This window comes from Agelaius phoeniceus, chromosome 1 (assembly GCF_051311805.1).
Source record: "Agelaius phoeniceus isolate bAgePho1 chromosome 1, bAgePho1.hap1, whole genome shotgun sequence".
Lineage (NCBI taxonomy): Eukaryota > Metazoa > Chordata > Aves > Passeriformes > Icteridae > Agelaius > Agelaius phoeniceus.
In genome coordinates, this window is record NC_135265.1 from 26,552,901 (window position 1) to 26,570,145 (window position 17,245).

The 17,245-nt window shown below is 35.1% G+C and overlaps 1 protein-coding gene across 1 annotated transcript in view; it reads right to left on the bottom strand.

The window, feature by feature from the left end:
• The window catches only part of COL28A1 (collagen type XXVIII alpha 1 chain), a 55,308-nt gene extending 39,032 nt beyond the window's left edge, over positions 1 to 16,276 (bottom strand). The window contains exons 1-11 of the mRNA XM_054644249.2: positions 15,722 to 16,276; positions 15,061 to 15,081; positions 14,383 to 14,439; positions 13,098 to 13,151; positions 12,568 to 12,609; positions 11,885 to 11,911; positions 10,726 to 10,770; positions 8,126 to 8,170; positions 7,777 to 7,830; positions 1,572 to 1,640; positions 87 to 155 (exon numbers count right to left, since the gene is read on the bottom strand). Of these exons, the coding sequence (XP_054500224.2) occupies positions 87 to 155; positions 1,572 to 1,640; positions 7,777 to 7,830; positions 8,126 to 8,170; positions 10,726 to 10,770; positions 11,885 to 11,911; positions 12,568 to 12,609; positions 13,098 to 13,151; positions 14,383 to 14,439; positions 15,061 to 15,081; positions 15,722 to 16,276 (1,038 nt within the window). The remainder of the gene's footprint in view (positions 1 to 86; positions 156 to 1,571; positions 1,641 to 7,776; positions 7,831 to 8,125; positions 8,171 to 10,725; positions 10,771 to 11,884; positions 11,912 to 12,567; positions 12,610 to 13,097; positions 13,152 to 14,382; positions 14,440 to 15,060; positions 15,082 to 15,721) is intronic.
• Positions 16,277 to 17,245: the final 969 nt, after the last annotated feature.

Sequence of the window (17,245 nt, forward strand, 5' to 3'; positions counted from 1 at the left end):
TCCTATACAACTACTGACAATCAATTACATTCACTAAGACTTATTTTGTTGCATTTAAATTCCCAATGCATATATCACTGACTTACAGGTAATCCTGGCTCACCAATTCCAGGAGGTCCTCGCAGTCCAACTCTACCTTCTCGACCCTCAGCACCCTTGTGAAAAAGAAAATTAGAAAGTTCAATCCTAATTCAACTTGGTACTTTTGAAGAGCATAACATTTATATATAGGTGATTTAATGGCATCACCACAAAGGCTTGAAATCTAATGTGCAACTTCTCCTAAAGGAAAAAAACCCATACATGATGTTCTAGAAATATTTGAAAGCACCTTTCTATTAATACTTGAAACACAAGATTGCATTCCAGCACTGAAGACATAGGGGTAACTGCTTAAAATTGCAAAGTCTAAGAGATGAAATGGATGAGGGAGTTAACTCAGACTAAATTTGGCTGCAGCACCAAAGCAGGAATGCTCAGATGTGAGGGATGCTCACTGTAGCCTCTATCTAGGTACTTGAATTGAAGCTTGCTTCAGTGGAATATGGGATTGCATGGGAACTCCAGGAGCTGTACAGTTTCTGCATCTTCTACTTACAAGGTGTCATAATCTTCACAATTTCTCCAGTTTATTGAGGACTGTGTGCTTCAAGGATAAGGGCACAGAGATTTTTATCTTTCTACAAAGCAGTAAAAGACAGGGGGTGATATTTCTTCTCCATAAACTATTTTCCCTTCTGGAAGGACAGAGTGTTGCTCCTTTTACATGGTAAAATACTGGTTTCTGAGCTCATAAACCCTCTCTGTGTTCTGGGGTCTGCCCTACTGCACAGGAAATATGCAGGAATTCAATGAATGTACAAATTAGACCACTAAAAGTGAAAAAGTGTAAGTCTGTCAGATGGTGTCTTTTGGATCCAAACCATAGGGAAAAGATGACAGGAAGCTACACCAGAGACTCAGCACTAGAACTAGAGTGAGGCCTAGTTCTGCCCAATTTACATTTCTTGCCTGACTCTGAGATGCAGGTCTCTGACATAACTTGTAAACTAAGGAGTCATGTTTCCTATGCAGATGCTTTTGTAGTTTTCCATGAGAAGATCTGGCTGGCCAGCATAGGCAGACATGACTTTTCCAAGACTGGATTCCACCTTCTAGTCTTTTGCAGTAAAATGAGATGGAGGAATGAAATGCTGCATCAGAGAACCTTGTTCCCTAGGGAATGACAAGGCAAATCTCTCACTTGGCCATATATCACAATGACTGAGATGCATTTCTATACCTGGAAATGTAGTTTACTAATTAGTGCAAGCATCTGCTAGTGCTTGAAAATTATCTCACACAGGTAACCCTCATTTAAATGGCATTGTTTCTGACTTCTATCAATAGGATCATAATAAAATTCAAGAGTTTCTGGAAAAGCAGGTCTTTTATCTCTATCCTATGTGAATACAAAAACCTGTCAATCAGTGATAAGATTTTTGACTTTGATAAAACTGTAAGTGAGGAATTTATTTCAAAACAATGACTATCCAGAGGTATCATTTAAGAAACACATTTCTGAGAGTTACCTTGGGTCCTGGCTCTCCAATGCCAGAGGGTCCTGCAGGACCATAGGGACCTGGAGGGCCTTGTTCTCCCTAAAGAGAAAAAATGGAAAGAAACTATTACTGTGAATAGAAGTTTAAGCAAATTCTGACAGAGTGTCATTACAAAGCCTCATTTAGGGCTAGAGAAATACATTTTTCAAGTAAAAAACAGATATACAAAACAAAACAATCTAAACCTGTCTTGGAGAAATATGTTTAGATTAGAAGCAGGGCCAATATCCTGGCCATACAAGATATAATAATTTTATAAAGTCACTCTTTCATATGTGTCATGAAAGGTTAAAAAAAAAATCTTTTTTTTTTTGTTCTAACTTTGGTTCTATCTTTCATCCAATATTTCAGTGCTTCCACAGACTTTTCTTGATAGAAAGGTGGTATTTGGAAATGAAGCAGTGCTTAAGCTTCCAACATTGCACTCAAGGTTCTTGTTGTTACAACAAATGCACACATAGCATGACTGTTGTTCCTATTGCTATCTTTGACTGCAGCTTCTTCTTCTCATTCTCTTCAGTATACTGTGTTCCTAACAAAGCCAACACAGCCACATAGTTACTCATTTTCTTTTTACCAAAATGTGTTTGTTTTGTGGGAAGGTGTTCATTTTTTGGGACTGAAACTTTTATTTACTTATAAATGCTATATGCTGAGTTCTGCAACCTTTCAATGAGAATTTTGCACTTGAGAAGTCAATAGAAGTGTAAAAAATTACATTTCCTCACAAAATCAATCAGTTTTTAATCAGCCAAAGAATGAAGCTAAGATGCATATAAGTAAAGATACAGCAGAGGTAAATAAACAGACTATTATTGAAGCTTAATTTCTGATAACTATGCTCTTGTAGTGCTACTGCTGCAGCTTTAGATCTAGAATAACATGGAACTTGATGCCCAGACTTAAATTAATTCCACTACAGAACAGTATAATAATTTGGAAACAGCTATGAAATTTAAGACATTCAAAATGCAAGATTTGCTGGCACATGTTCATAATCTAATAAATCAATACAGCACCAGGAGAAGTTATGTTCTAAAAGGCACAAACAAAACTGCTATCATTCAGTGGAATAGCATATCTCCACATAGGACACTGATAGGGTATTAACAACAATTGATATTGTGTTCATGTGGATTCTGTGCATGCAGCTATTGTAAAAATACAGAACATAGCTAAAAGGTTGACTGTCTTCCTAGATAGAACTTATTGTTTGGGTTTCCTAATAATATTTTCATTAAACCTTTGGAGCAGAGTCAAAATTCTGTTCATTTGTGTACAGATTATCATAAATAATGCAATTTTTACTGATATAAGTCCAATTGAAAATTTACCAGTTTTCCTCATACCTATGTTTTTCCTGATGTGTTCGTTTGAAACTGATCAAACAAAAACAACAAAAATTCCTCAAACAACCCATCTTCTATTCTTCCTACACTCTGGTGCCTATGAAGTTTTGCCTTTCAGCCCATAGGCTTCCTTGCCTCAGCACCAACTCTGGCTTCAGTGCCTTTCCACTTGACAAGCCACATTAACAGGTTCAGCCCTGTGTAGCTTCAGGGCCTGGAGACTGTTTAGGATGGACAGGGATGGATGCAAGAGATGCCAGAGACAGAGAGGAACAGGCACAGGCTTCTGCAAGGCAAGGCAGTATTCTAAGCATTAGCTGCTCCAATTCACAATCCTTGATTCTTCAATGGAGAAGGCAGGACGTATGAACATGGTCCACAGAATGAATCCAAAAAATAAGTGAAGTTGAAAATGTATTTTAAAAAATATCCATCAGGTAAAAAAAAATATTTCGGCTGTACATAGCACCACTATGCCCTGGGCATGGCAAATGTCACCCAGCACATTGCCTCCAGCTGATAAAACAAAACCCCTGAAATGGTGTAGGAACTTGTTGCATGCTGAAAAATGGTATTTGATAAATACAGGCTCATCCCTCAGCTGAAACAATAAGCCAACCCCCTTCACTGTGCTTGGAAAGTGCTCTCCAATTTTTTTCCCTGTCACCCAAAAGGAGATTGCATTTCCTGTCTATGTTGACAGTCCCTGACAGAATTTCCCAAGGACATTAACTCTGAGGGATGCTTCCTATCACAAATAATTCACTTTGCAAGTTCACCCACATGATAGAGCCATGTCTTGAATGCAGATGGGAGTCCTGCTGAAGTTAATATTTTTCCAAAAGCTCTATTTTTTAACCATGATAAAAACATTACAGTTTTCCTTCCAATAACTGGTGTCATGTGCCTTGCAAGAGCTGTTGCTGTAGGTATGGTACTGTTAGGTGATGGGGTAGGGAGAGTAAAAAGCCTTGTGATAAAAGTCATGTAGGGTAATATGAAAATATTGTTCTGTGACACACCTTTTTATGGATAGAAGAGGATGCCTGAATATTAATGGAGAAAGAAACTCAACCTTCTAGCAGACAATATGCAAAACTTGGAAATTTAAATGATTCAGTCTTTTTTAAAGACAGAATATTTCAACCTTCAAATGGCTATTAACAAATCTGGGTTTTATCTTCTGTGGTCTTGGTGCAACAGGTAATGTGGAACTTATGAAAACCATGAAGTTCTGGCAATAATGTCACATTATGTCTATGCATAAAAAGAAAATTCTGCTCATTCAAAAAAGTTTTTGATAATAATTGTCTTTGTTTAATGCTTTGCTCACATTCTTTCTTCTCCCCTTATTGGGATTTTCCTTCAGGTGGCATGTAGTATCATCTTGAGCAATGGGAAGGAAAATTACACTTGATGTGAGCTTAATGTTTCTACATATTGAAATTGTACCATTTTAAGCCTGGAACATACCTAACAGTCTAACCCAAAAAACTCACCATCCACTCCCCCTCACTGTTCATTATGTTAGCATGAGTTCCACTTAGTGCCAGCATAAATAATTTATTTCCTTTTTAGAAAGCCCATGCATACTGTAAGGGACACAAACACAGTATGTAGACTGTATTTCAGTCTACAATGTGATAATGATTAAGCAACAGTAAAAAAAAAAATCTTTAAAATTTAATGATTTTATCTTTAAAGTGAACATTGGCAACAACAATGCAAATAGATATAGATATTTTAACAGATATTCTTGATATTTTGTATTTCTTAGTTGAGACATCTAGGAACTAAACTTTTTCATAGGAAAATTGGACTTTTTCCCAGTCTTCTGGGAAAGTTGTAACTTGCCACATAAGTGAGGAAAGAATTCATATGTCATCAGAGAAGAAGCAGATCCCATAGCAGCTTGTTCTGGGAAATGTATTCAGGAAAATATGCAACGATGGATTTTTTACAGAATTGTCCCAGGATAATTTTATGGGAAAAACTGCTTTGAATATCCACATTCAAACTTAACCTTTTCCTTAGAAGTTTGAATATATGTCTGTTCATAAAACTTGACCCTTTAATTGAAAATCTTACTATGCAAATCAAATTTTCCAGAGAGGTTCCTTACTACAGCAGTGGATTTTAAGAACATCAATCTCAGCCTTTCCATGAATATATTGTGATCTCTAGAAACATGCACTTTATATCTAGTAGCTGGTTCAAGAGTTTAAATAAACCCAATGTCAATTCTGAAACAATAACCATAAGTACTCTCTGCTCATCACTTTTTTATGAGTGGAACACAGGTCATAAATGGATTTCATGCCTCAATTTTATAATCTGTAACTATATAATTCAGTTTATAATTTATCCACTGAAATTTGTTTGTAATTTATCCACTATTATTATCCTCACTAAAAAAAAAATCTTCAAAAATTACCTTGAATTTACTCTTATGGAAACTTACTGGTGCTATAGCATGGAATAAATTGTTGTTGGCTTGGGTTTTTTGGAATAAATATTTGTTAAGCATCTGAAAATAAATTAAAAACAGACAAAAAATGTCAACTAGTCTGAGTAAATCAATACATATATGCATGTCTAAAAGAGATTTTTTTTAATCTAAAACTGAGAATACTAGGGGACCCCAATTTAGCTTTGCAAAAATGCTACATTGATTACTAGAACTCTGTTTTTCATTAAAATCATGATGATTCTGTTTCTTTCCTGGAGTGGAAATCAAGATGAATTAAGTCTTTTTGTCTTAGAATGTTGGATTTTTCTGGGGTTGTATTGCTATTGAAGGGCAATGCTGTATTTTAATGAGAACACAACAATATGTTGGTAAATCCAGCAAAAGACATGAAGTAACCAGTTCAGATGCTTTTTAATTGTATTAACCAACTGAGTTAAGAGATACATAGAACCTAAGCAGGAAAATGACAGAAATCAGACAGAAATAATTTATTTTTTCCAAGGCTATTATAAATACCTGCCACTTTTCAGAGATATTGTATTATGTGTCATGAAAACTAATTTTAAAAGAGCCCTTTAATAATCCTCCTGTGAGGACAAAAAATATTGGAAAGACTGCTATGTGTCTGAACCAAAAAAGGCCTTGACCTTTACTAGCTGAATGGCTGTTTATTAATCTGAAAACAACCACTGATTATCTGTACTGATCATTAATACATTTTTCACTCATCTCAAATAAGCTCCAAAATGCCAAAGGTTAGCTTTGGCATTAGGTATGGACAAGAAAAAAACCCTAAACATATGATTCTTCCAATCTCTTTAAATATAATTATCTAAGTGTATTAGCTAAACTTGTCTGGCAGTATTTTATTATTATATATGTTTGAGCATAGAAAAATCGTGACTACAGACTTTAAACAGCAGGCTGGCAAGTTGAAAGCTGATAAGAGAAGGAAGTTTCTCATTCTTACTGAAAATCTGCAGCTAAAGCTGACAAAAGACCATAAATACTGTATCCATGTAGATGGATTCTAGAGAAAGATGTGTGTATTTTACAGACATGAAAATATGTGAAGGGACTGACAGGAGGACATACAAGGTTCAACAAATATGGTTCTGTATATAATAGAAGTATCTGGTTCTACTGTCTTGGACTCATCAGTGTGAAATGACAAATAAAAAAAATTACTGTCATTTGCTGTGCTGAAGTTAGAGAGAGACATGATTTTTCCACCACATGCATGAATAGTTTCTTTCAAACTTCATCCTATTTCTTTTTCCACTTCTGAAGTACTCTGAACCAGATTTCCCAATCAAACATTTTTTTGAGATACTTTTTTGAGAAGATGAAGAAATGAGAAGTATGAAAAAGCATTGGTCAGGAGGAGGAAAATCATGATGGATGGCAATATTCTAAACTTTTTGTAATAAATGTTTCCCATATCTAAATTTATTTCTGTGAATTTTCTAATTAATTGCTGCCTAAGAAACAAAACATGAGTGTTTATATAGTGCATTTTTTATAAAGCAGCTTTGTATGAATTAATTTGTCTTGTATAACTTAGATTGTTAGCCAGGTGATCAATGGTCCTGTTGTAGAAAGTCTTTGTATCAAACTGATAAATGGAAGACCTTTCTGTACCAAACTTTGATGTTAGTAACTCTCCCATGGGCAAGACAACCATATTCACATAATGCCATTTCCCAAAGCTTTGCAAACCAGAAAACTTCCTAAATTAATCACACACTTTATCCAACTGATTTTGCTTGACAGGTGTAGTCATTAACTCTAAATTATCCATTTTAAATATCACTAAGGCATTAATTGCCATAAAATCTCCTTCCTTGACCAATTTCAAAGTTGTCTTGATTTTATACACCACACAAGCAATTAAAAATTATTATAAATAATCAGTCTGAAGGGTTTAACCTTCATCTAGAAATACTTAAAATCTTTAAACACAGGCATTGTAGGCAAAAACATTCTAGAAAAAAAGCTTCCCAAGTGATGGTGCAAGTCAAGACATATTCAGGTGATTTAAAATCACTAAAATCAAAGCTGTGGCTCTAGGAAGGTCCTTGGTTGCATCCTATTGTGCATGTTCTTGGAGAAATGTTCTTATAAAATGTTCTTGTAGACCCAGATAAGAAAGCAGGTGCATGTGCCAACAATACCAAACCTTCATCACATGATGGTGCAGCACCCATGTGGGGACATTATTGCTGTGCAAATAACACCACTAGTAACAAAGCTACTGAAAAAAGGACGGTAGACTATAAAGGATCTATAGAATTTCTGCATCCTCTCTCCCTATATAAATAACATGTTCAACAACACATTCACAACTACATCTTACCTTGTTTCCTTGGATGCCTTTTGGGCCTTGCTGACCTGGATCTCCCCTGATACCCTACGGAAAAGTCAAAGCAAAGAATGAACTGCCTTTGAAGACACATACAAATGTTAGGGCTTTATTTCCCCTGAATGGAGTACATTATAATATAGCACAATTCTAAGCTCTAAAGGACAAGAGTTTTCTGCATCATACCCGGTGAAGTGCCCAATACATTGAATATTGTTAATATTTAAAAACCAGTGCCAGCAGAAAAACATGGCTGTTTTTCACAGAATTAACAGGTTGTAAGCAGAAGAACCTTACAAAATATAATCTTTCCTTTTTATTTGGTAGCTTTTAGTTCCCTTACCTGAGGTCCCCGAGGTCCTGTAGGTCCCACAGAGCCCTGCAAACCCTGAGGAAAAAATAGATTCAATTATCAGATTAAAAGGAAATTCCAATCTGCTTTCAAATGTCAAGCACTTGACATGTACATGTAATGGCTCAAATCTCTGTTCAAGCACTTTCTAGAGACTTTATCCTCTCACCAGAGTACTGCTGCTCTCATACTGTGTTCAGTAATTGTCTGCTACATTCCACCCTCAATATTTGGTTAAAATGCTTTTCATATACAACAAGCATAGTGAATGTCTAATTAACATTTTAGTTATTTGATTAAGAAATTTTTATTTGATACAGTTCTTAAAATTTAATTCCTAGAAGCATATTAGATACAGAATTATTAATAAAAATGCTGCAATGTCTATACTTCAGGTAACTTTGTCCCATGAACTCCAACTGCTGATGAATCAGATTAAATACTTGCCCAGCAGAATCACACTAATAGTTCACAAAATCCAAATGCATCCAAAAAGTTTTAAATGCCATTTTAAGAAATTTAAAATGCTTTTTTTATTCCACTAGGTGTGATTTCTCCATTTGATGAGTTCTTACCAGTCACCACCACTTCAGATTATTAAAAAATCTTCCTGTTTCACTGTTTTTTTTAGTCACCACAATGTATATTCTACAGAATTTCACTTCCTCTGAGTCAATACTCAGTTATAGTTTATTTTTAAAGCAAAAATAGTTTTGAGCAAATTTACTGTTTTTAAATTTCTCTTTTCTTTTAATTACTAACATTTATATGGGCAGAGGCATTGGCAGACTGCTGCATTTTTCAAGACGTGTCACATTTTGAACTTCCAATAGCCTCGACAAATTTAGCAGTGATACCTATGCAGACACTCCATCAACTGCCCCCTCTTCAGAGTCAGAAATTTGAAACAATTCTCTGCTCCCTGGCCTTTGCTCCCAGGCCAAGCATCAGCCACCAGAGAGAGAGATAAGCCCACTCAGTTCCAGCATTTCCAGCCTGACTACACAAGTAATGGATGGTACAAACAGTGATATGCTGACACAATGATGGCTACTTTTGTACCATACAAATGTATGAATCAGTTCTGATTTCAAGCCAAACAGAAACTGTCTGAATTTCAAGCCTGAACAGCACTTGAAAAAGCTCTGATATACAGAACTAAAACTACTGGATTCAGTCTGATTAGTGAGATTGGAAAGTGGTAGTGGATAAATGCAACATTTTCAAATTGGACTCCCAATCATGCTTCAATATCCATCACCCCAGTTAAAGATCAACCTCAGAATACTGAATTTGCTTCTCATACAACTGGCTATTTGTGTTCTGTGTCTGATTTTGTCTAGCCTAGGATGCTTTCTTTAAAAATAAAGCCATAACTTTGTTCTGTCTTCAGAATTTGTGAACATGAAGGTGGGAATTCTGGAACTGACTGATCCCCATCAGAGGACAAAGTTTTTTTCATCACTGTCCTCAACAGAAATGAAGCAAGCAGATTTTTGGCAGCCCTGGCACGTTTTCTATATCCAGATTTCTTGGCTGCTTTATGTTCTTTGCCATCTTCCTTTTACCTTAGTAGATGTTTCACATAATGTCATGCTATTTCTCACATGCCTGGATAAAAAAGGTATGATATTTCTTTATTCCTCTGAGAGATGCAGCTCTCTCCTTTTCCATTGATATGTCAGACTTTCTGAGTCACTGAAGTCTGAAATTTGCTGCCATTTTGAACCACAGTATCCCATAAGATATTCTCAGTCTTTAGATTTTCATTATTGTATAATGCCTTTTGTTCATTGCAATTAATACTTCTGGAATGAATATTTATTAATTCCTATTTGAAAGTAATCATAAAATAGCAGCTTCCAGGAAATCAAAAACTTTTCAAGGTGGTCTTTGATAAAGGTAAACATAATATGGGTGTTAAAACTGAAGAAATGTGCTTTAATAGAAAGTGCAATCTAATTGGTAGTTCTTAGCTATTTGCACTATAAATCAGTGGTTTGCATGACTCATACAAATCTGCTTGTGTGAACTCAAGATACATGATTATCTCACTTAGCAGTCTGTTATCCTTCCATCTTTCAGAATGTAAATAAACCAGGTAAAAATCTGTATTCACTTGCAACACTACTGCACTCTGCACAGGTTAAAAAGAAAGGAGAACTGGATAAAAGTGTGAATTCATATCAATCAGCACAGATGGGCTTGTAGACTTGAAAGTTGTTCATGTCAGACAAGAACCTGCTTTTATTGCAATATACACTCAAATTGAAATTAAATTTTTAAGGAAATAAACTTAGTGCTCTCTGCAAGATGCTCAGTCCTGTGTAAGCAAGGCTTGGGAGTGGTCAGGGCAGCTTCTGTTTTAGGTAAGGATCTGTATTTCTTAGGCAAAATGGAAAAAAGGAATGTGGTAAACAGTTGGTTCAGTTCTTACAAATCATTCTTCTACTATGAATGTATCTCTACCACCAGGGAATTATAAGGTATTCCAAATTTACAATACTCTTCAAGCTGTGTTTATGAATATGTTCTATGATTTTCTGGTATCTTCATCAACATGAAACAGTTCAAATAAAAATTATACTTACTATTTCTCCTTTTGGTCCTGGGGCTCCACATTCTCCTCTTTCACCCTTTATAAGAAATCAAAGGGTTCACAGCTAAACAAGATGATTTGATTATGCCACAGGCATTAAAGACTCTGCAAGCAGTAGCACAAGAGGTTTAGTTGACTCTGAGGACTTAAAAGTTGCATCATTATATATGGTCTGTAGAAGATAAGATCTGCTCTACTCAGGATAGTTTGTTCCTGAAAATGCCTGCAAAACATCCAACTTATATCAAAGGAGAATACATTTAATATCTAATAAGTTTTGCTGCAGTTTTCCACCTCACTGCACTGTCTCCAGAGATCCTTTCTGTGCTCTGATTTCATTACTGTGATGTCTGAGATTTTCCTGAGTAACAATTGTGATATTGCACATATGGAATGAAGAAAGAATTGAGTCTTTCACTGATGATTTAACATATCTACAGACACATGAAAAGCAGACCTATGAGTCTACTGTTCCCATTTTCATGAAATCTTATCACAAAATTGACTGAAGCATTTTACTAATAAATACTAAGATTCATGGAGGTGCTGCTTTTGTTAACAATGTGGAGATATAAGTGTCAAATGAAGAAAAGTCAAAATGGAATTATCTCTATTTCATTTTTGACTACAATGGTCCACTTTGAAATTCATCTCTAGAATCCTCCAAGTCACTGAAAAGCATAGTATTTTATCTTCTTGGAGAGACTATATTGAAAATTTTCTTGATCGAGCATTAGCCCTTGCAAATTATAAATAGGTCAAAAGCATACTTCCTTCTGCTGTTTTTTCAAAAGCTGATGGCTGTCACATTGTGTTTGAAGTAAGCATTTTCTCTTTCTTTCCACTTAACCTCTTATTCAACCCACAACTTTCTTTTCCTTCCAAAAACTCTTTTTCTGGTTGCTGACACTTTTCTTTTTTTATCTTTAGATTACAGTCTCTGATTTTGTGTGTGGTTTTTGGTTTTTTTTTTTTTGTTATTTCCAGCATTCCAGTCTGTAAGCATTTACATAAAATTTGAATTTACTTCTGGGGATTGTATCAGGAGCTTTCATGACAAAAAGACAAGACAAGCTCTTTTTTTTCATTCTTTCACATACACTGTCAGCAAGTGACAATTTATTTTCAGATTACTTCTATAAAAAACTTACCTTGTCTCCCTTGTAGCCAGGAGCTCCCTATTCAAAAATTGAAAAAAGGAAAAAATCATAAAAGAGAAAGCAAAGGCCTAACATACTGCTAATTTAAGCAGAAAAAGCCCCAATCCCCCCAATAGTAAAGAACTATGTTTCAGAAGTTTAACTATTCACTACAATAAAACATCTCTCTGAAACTGTTTAACATATAATTCTCTGCAAATCTAGATGTGTATTTTTTACTCATATATTAGCTGTAAATATGCCACTTAGTTTGCCACCTCCTAGCAAATACATGCTGCCATTTAAATGGGACTTTTAAACGGAGTTATTCTTATACAGGGAGTAGTGTTAATCTTTCTCCAGTGAATCAACAAGAAGACAGAGAATTATCAGGTGTTAGAAGCCACCAAAGAGCCATGCAGTGTTTTTATCAGGTCTGTCTTTGGGATAAGTCTAATGCAAGTCAATTCAAAATCACACAGCTTCAGGAGTTCTTTCTCCCAGTAGCATCTCATGTCTATATTTAAGAACATGGTTAGACTGTTTCTTTCAGTATACATGCTTCTGTAAGCCAGGCCTAAGTGTAGGTGCTTTGAAGAATTGATAAAGTAGACACATAAAAAATGAAAATAACATTTTTAGTTTAGAAAATGTGAAAAGACAAAATATGAGTTAGCACTTTAGTAGTCACATACCTCTTCCCCTTTCTCTCCATGATCTCCTTTTTGAGCATCACCCTATTGGAAATAAGGAATACAACTAAAATATGTATTTCACTAAAACTAAGAACACTGTTAAACAAGCATGACTGTTTTTTCCTATTTAGTAACATTCACACTTCTTCCTTCCACAAAAATACACATTTCCTGATCACTGACATAGAAAACTGAACTATTGTCATTAGATGGCTGAAATCTTAGTTATTAGAGTGAGCCACTCTAATCAAGGGATCTGTGTACTGTTAGAAAGCTCTCAGGAACCTAAAGAGCCTTCAGCTATATTTAGAGACATCTGCTATCAGAGAAAAACTGGAATGATAGGCAGTGTTATCTTGATAGCAGTTTAGTTTTAAATTTTTATCTCACACTTCTAAAGCAGCTAACCATAAACTAGCTAACCTCAACATTTAGAACTTCTTTTAACATACTTTTCCTTTGCTATATTGACATCTGGAGTTTGAATAACTGGATAGTAATTTGCTTTATTTCTTTTAAATTCACATTACCTTGTTTCCTTTTGGTCCTGGGTCACCTTTATCCCCTTTGCTGCCATCACTGCCCTGAAATACAGCAGGAAAATGTTATTATCATTATGAGGATAAAATTCTCCAGCTTGTCTAAGACTATATTTTAGTCCAAAATCACCCTGGAATAAGCTTTGGTTCAGACCTTATAAGCTCTGATTCAAGTATGGTACATGTGACACAATATTCATTTAGCTAAACCCACTCTGGTATTATAAGGTATCTATAAATATTTTTTAAATTATTTTGAATGATAAAAAAATTTTCTACAGAGCATCTGAAAAATCTAATCAGGAAGGCATTACAGAAAACAAACATGGTTCTTCCTTCCCATTTCTCAATTAATCACCACTATCTCATCTTCTCTGCTTAGAAAAAAACTATACAGAACAGTTTAGGGTCAATATTCAGCAGCCCTAATGAAAAAATCACTGCACCATTTTTTGTTACTCTTTGGAGGATCATGATGGTTGGGACTAGAAAGTTTGGTGTATACACATCTGTATAACATCTAAAAATTTGGGATACAATAACTTAAAAATTCTTGGATCTAAAATTTTAAATTGCAGAGGTTCTGGTGCACATTATCCAGATGCACATTATCCACAAGGATTGAATGATAGGCCCTGGTGTCATAACCTGCTAATGGTATGGCTGACCCATTAGAGAATAGGGAGAAAGGAAAAAAACTTCTGAATGTACCTTGCTTGTCTCTGGGGGAGCTATTAAAGACAGAAAAATGGTCAGAGAGGTCACCCACTGCCTGAACTCACACTTTTCTGTTCCTTACTAGAGCCAAGAAATATGTGCTGAAGTGTCACAAGAGAAAAGAGAGTGTTTGAGGCAGAGTTTTAGACCTTTCCTCATACATCCATTACCCTCAGACTTTTGAACCTTTACCCCTTACAAAAATAGAAGTCAGTGGTGGGTGAAAACCTTTGTCTAATGGACCTTTCCTTCCCCTTTCCTTGCAAGATTCAAGAAGAACTTTTTTATTTGGGCTCCAAAATCACTTATTTATCCACAGTGTTTTATTACCCAATAATAAAAATATATTTTCAAGATAGTATCTGACTGGATAGATTTTTTTTCTGACCTCTTTTAACAGTAGCCTTTCACTACCAACACGACATGCTAAAAATCAATCTTTTTGCAGTGCATGCACAGCTAATGTCTTGTTCACATAGTAACCAATTAAAGTACAGTGCAGTTTTGATCTTTATTAAAATTCAAATTCTTGAGCCTACTCAAATAAACGCATACTTACTTTTTCACCTTTGTCTCCTTTTTCTCCCTTTTCACACTCACAGGTCTTCTGCACACACTGCAAGGTTAATGGAAAGATAAAGGAGAATGTTTTTCAAATATATTATTTCAAAATTTTAAAGCAAAACTTTTGGTTTTGCCTAGCCACAGATGAAATAACATAATAGTGGAATAATAGGAAATAAATTATATTCTAATTTATTTATTTCTCACATAATCAACATTAAACTTCCACATGGAGCAAGGAAAATCCATTACTTGATTTATTTATAACAAAAATAAATCTCTTACGGTAGTGACTGTAATAATTACAAATGCTTAAGATAGCATATACATAGTAAACAGTACTGTGAAACCTTACATAAATTTTGAACCATTTTAACATTGCTATTGTTTTCTAACAAATTAATTTGGCTATCTTGTATTAGACCTATTTCACTCTTGTAGGAAGAGTTCTTTATGTCTTACTGTTGATACTACTCACTAATGAGCTAACATCATAGATTTCTCAGGAGAAAGGACAGAAGAAATGCAGGAAAGTTAAAAAAAAAGTAATCATGGTCAGAATATTTAACCAGAGATGGGAGGCTGATTAATCCTCAAGTATTGTTTTGTTATAGAAGAAGCAGACTTTGGGAAGTCAATAAGAGTGACCAAACACAGAGCTCAAAAACCCTACCTGCTTCTGTAGCAAGGCTTCCTGAAAATGAAATACAATAAAAATATTACTTTAATAGAGATATGATTTAATTTAACAGAGTACTAATTTTTCCTCTCTAGTTTATAGACTCCCTGAGGTGAATGGTAGAGATGATGAATACCTTCATCCTTCATTCCTTCCTCAAAGGGGAGAGAACCAGTCTGTGGAACTACTCACATAGAAAGGCGTTCTTGGTAGGAAGAGAGGGTTATTCCAAGTGACACACAGTGATTTGTCAAGACATGAGAATTAATGGGATAGCTAAACAGACAGTATTAAGGCAGAGTGCTAACAGCAGGGACTCTGAAAAGACTTTCTAATCAGAGACCTTCTTTAAGAAGGCCCTACAAACAGGGAGGGGAAGGACTCAGTGATTATGCATGAGATCAAGCTACCTTCTAAAGTATTTTCATATGCTTAGAAACATACTCTGTGTGCTGGGATATGTGATCAGAACAGCTGAGCTACTATTATCCTTGGAGAGTGGCTGGCAGAAGGAAGCTCCATCTGCCCTGACCCCTGCTGTAGCAGAGAAGGCACCACAAAACCCTCTGCACTGTCTTCACTTCTTACCTTAGCAAAATTAAATGAAATCTACCAAGGGTAGACACATGACAAGATTAACATCAGCATAACTTACCAGTTCCAGTGCTACATCAACTACCAGATTCTGATCATCCAGGCACAGGACACGTTTAGAGGACGAATCACCAGATATCATGCGCAATTTTTCTTCTTGGACTGCTTTCTTAGAAAGGCCAATGGTAACAAAATGTATCCCAAGACTTCTAGCTGTTGTGGCTATACCCTGGACATTAGGGCTGTTTGGGTGATCCACACCATCAGTCATCAAAAAAGCCACTTTCACACTTCTCTTACGACTTTCAGTTTTAAACAGATGAGTGGCATTTGAAACTGCATAATAGGAATAAGTGCCTTGGCCAATAAAGCCCAGAGAACTGATTTTTTCCTTAAAATTCTGGACATTTTTCCAGGCTGTAAAGGGATGATCAATGATGACTGTGCTGCTGAACTGCATGCTTGCTAGTTTGACACTATACATGTGGGACTTAACTGGCTTCATCTGGAAAATGCTGTCAGTTATGTTTTGAACAAAATTCTTCTGTATATCAAACAAGTGATTTTTGGCACTTTCTGAACTGTCTATGATAAAGACTATATCAATGAGACACATATCACCTGTAAGGGAACAAGAAAGTTACATCTATGAATGATGGGAACACCTGCACAACAGATTTCAGATAATTCTCTGCAAAAAATAATTTTCCTAAAGATTCCTCTGTCTTCCCTGTAAAAATTCTAATGATAAATTCCACTGTAAAAATCCAAGAAATTCTAATGAAAACTGTCAAGTGAGGGTCTTGATGTGATTGTTTTGGTATTTTAGTTGATTTTGTATAGAAAATCTACCACATGCAAATTCAAACAAAAAATCAGGTTTCTTGTAATTTCTCTTAAGAGATATGCATGTCCAGAAAATCATTGATCAAACTGGAATCCATGTCCAAATAGTCAAAAAGCCCTCATAATCAAAATAAATCACATTTTACATATTCACATGAAAGTTATCAATTACTAAATAATTATGCTAAAATGCATGGATACATGAAACACAGTCAATTAGAAATTTTAAGAAAATGGTTTTACCTTCATCTTTTGGCATAGGAGAGTAAATATTCTTTCCTCTTTTTCTGTTTTGCCCATGTACTATCTGGTTTGTTATCACAGCCAGAAGTATAGAGCAAAAGAAAAAACAGTTTTTCCTCATTTTTTTGACTTTCATCCCAAATAGACAACTTTTCCTTCCTGTTAAAAGTAAAAAGCCACCTGTGAATACCTCATTAATAGAAGTAATAAATAAATACAGATACTTTAAGTACATATTTGTGGGAACCATACTTCTAGAGAAAATATATAAAAAACACTTGTAAAAAGTCATTGTGTAGGTAGTTTAAGCACAGTAACCAGAAATACTTCAACTGTAGCTCACATGGATAGTAGAACCTGTTTATTACAGATGGAATATGGGTATAGCACTGCCTTGTCTTTCTTAACAAAAAGCCTGAAGCATGAGTATGAACAACTTATTCTTCTAAGAAACAGTGGCTTAATAATGAAATTCAATAATTGAATATATTATTAA